This window comes from Oxyura jamaicensis (assembly GCF_011077185.1).
Source record: "Oxyura jamaicensis isolate SHBP4307 breed ruddy duck chromosome 22 unlocalized genomic scaffold, BPBGC_Ojam_1.0 oxy22_random_OJ194, whole genome shotgun sequence".
NCBI classification, from domain to species: Eukaryota; Metazoa; Chordata; class Aves; order Anseriformes; family Anatidae; genus Oxyura; species Oxyura jamaicensis.
Genome location: NW_023304587.1, coordinates 1 through 2300, shown reverse-complemented (window position 1 = coordinate 2300; position 2300 = coordinate 1). Strand labels below are relative to the sequence as shown.

The window sequence follows — 2300 nt, the reverse complement described above, 5'->3', positions numbered from 1 at the left end:
CCCCCCCCCCCCCCCCCCCCCCCGGGGGGGGGGGGGGGTCTCGGGGACCCCCGCGCCCGGCGGCTGGCTGTGTCGAGAGGCCAGCGAGCAGCACCGCAGTGCAGAGCCGTTTCTGTGGCAACGGCAGATGCTGAAGTCGGGAGACACGGGGGGAAAAAAAAAATAAAAAATATAAAAAAATATATAGCTTATTATCGGGGAGGAGGGAAAAAAAATGTTAAACATTAAATAGCGTCGCCCTGGCAACCGTGCTGCTAAAAGCGTCCTGAATTAGTGACTCGGAGCCGGAGGGAGGAGGAGCGCGGGCGGTTTGCGCCTCGTCTCCTCCGCGGGGGCTCGGCGGGGACGGTGGGACCCCGGTCCCGGTCCCCTCCGCATCCCAGCGGGCAGCAGCCGGGCCGTGTCCCAAACGATCGGGTTTTGACCCCAAACCGTCACGGGAGCGGGATTTAACGCGGTTCTCCCCCCAAAAAAACCCTCCCGTGGGCGGAGGGAGAGCGGGGTCCCGGCGCCCCACAGCCCCCACCCCCGGCGGCTCACCCGGTGCTTGAACTTGTTGGAGTTCTTGTTCTCCTTCTTATTGAGGTCGATGAAGTAGTGGGTGACCCTCTCCAGGTCCCCCTTGTCCATGGCCCAGGAGATGCGGAAGGAGTCGCAGGTGATGTTGTTGATCTCGATGTTTTTCGGGGTGGACAGCAGCTCCATGGCCGGAGGGGCTGGCGCTCCTGCGGGCACGGCGCGGGGGTGCTGAGCGCGGCGGGGGCGGCCGCCGGCACCGGGAGCCCCACGGCGGCGGTGGCACAGATGGCACCGGGGAGGGAAGGGGGCCGGCAGCCAGGAATAGGCGGCGCAGGCAGGAGCAGGCAGCGGGGAGCCGGGAACAAGCCCGGTCGGGAACGGCGAGGCGCGAGCCCCGGCCGCTCCCCGGGACGCCGCGGGGCGCGGGGGCCCCGGCCGAACGCCAGCGGGTGGTTCTGGGTTTGCTCAACACCGGGTGGGGAAAGAAAAACAAGGGGAGAGGAGGGAGGGAGCGCTGGGAGCAGGGATAATTGCACGCAAGCGGCTGGCACCGGAAAAGCTGGATCCGCCTTTGCCCTTGCCCGCGGCGGCTCCGTGCCTCAGTTTCCCCGCAGCTGGATGGGGTTCGCCCCAAACCCCCCCCATCCCCCCCGGCGCAGACCCCGGGCTCTCCACCGGGCACCTTTGGGGATGCATCAGCACCGTCCCCGGAGCATTGCGGGGGCCACAGCCCCCGTGCCCCCCCAAATCCCCCCGGGGGACACGGTGCTGTCCCCAATTCGGGGGACGACAGGGGGCTGCGCGCCCCGCTCTGCGCCCTGGGGAGGGGGCACGTGCCGCCAGCCCCCACGCGCGCACCGCTGCATCTCGCCCACGCACAAGCTCGCAAACAGCCCTGAGATTCCCCCCCCCCCCTCCACGCCCCCTCCCCAGCTCGGCACCCACGTGTGGGGGCACCCACGGCCGCCCACGTCCACGCCCCCCCCCCCTCTTTGCACGCGCACCTCCGCGCGCTCGCACGCTTGCCCCCGCATCCCTGCGGAGAGCGGTGCCACGGGCACCGTGCCGCCCCCCCGGCCGCCCCCCCGGCCGCCCCGTGGGACCCCCGTGGGACCCCCCCAGCCCTCCCCGTGGAGACGAAGGTCATCCCTGGGGGGGGACGGATGGACAAATGCCCACCACCCGGGCGAGGGGGACGATGCGTTGGCTCGTGCCAACTGGGAGCCCTGCAGCCAGGCTGCCGTGTCTTCGTGTCCCCGGGATGCTGGAGCTCGAAGGAGAGGCCCTTACCTGGCCGTGCCGGGGGGCTGCGGGGTGCTGGGGGGGGGGTCCGCAGGGTGTGTGTGGGGGGGTCCGCAGGGTGCCCCGCTAAGGGCTTGGAGGGGAGCGGGAGCCCTGCTGCCTCCGGCTGCTGCGCCTGCCGCTGCTCGGATCCTCCCAGCCGGCTCGGAAATAGCAAACACCCCGGAGAGGAGGGAGGGAGAGAGAAAAAAAAAAAAAAAAGGGAGAGAAATGGGAAAAAAAAATATAAAAATAATAAAATAAATCAAAGCGGCGTGGAGGAGAGGGGGGAAAACCCCGCTCTGCCAATGGGGCCGCGAAGCGTCAGGCGCCGAGCCCCCCGCGCACACGCGTGTGTGTGCGCCCACGTCCAGGCGGGGGGGTGTGCACGGCCCTGGGGGGGGGGGTGGCGACCCCCTCCCCAAATCCCCCCCTCATTCCCCAGCACCGCCCCCTATGAGCCCAAAGGCCGGGCACTGCCCGCCACCAAGATGGCGCCG

The 2300-nt window shown here is 69.3% G+C and overlaps 1 protein-coding gene and 1 long non-coding RNA gene across 2 annotated transcripts in view; one reads left to right on the top strand and one right to left on the bottom strand.

Moving 5' to 3' along the window:
* The window catches only part of PHYHIP (phytanoyl-CoA 2-hydroxylase interacting protein), a 2924-nt gene extending 1567 nt beyond the window's left edge, over positions 1-1357 (bottom strand). The window contains exons 1-2 of the mRNA XM_035312831.1: positions 1337-1357; positions 541-716 (exon numbers count right to left, since the gene is read on the bottom strand). Of these exons, the coding sequence (XP_035168722.1) occupies positions 541-705 (165 nt within the window). The 5' untranslated portion in view covers positions 706-716; positions 1337-1357. The remainder of the gene's footprint in view (positions 1-540; positions 717-1336) is intronic.
* The window catches only part of LOC118158203, a 4446-nt gene extending 2558 nt beyond the window's left edge, over positions 1-1888 (top strand). Inside the window, exons 2-3 of the long non-coding RNA XR_004746814.1 lie at positions 493-502; positions 1856-1888. This is a non-coding gene — a long non-coding RNA (uncharacterized LOC118158203). The remainder of the gene's footprint in view (positions 1-492; positions 503-1855) is intronic.
* Positions 1889-2300: the final 412 nt, after the last annotated feature.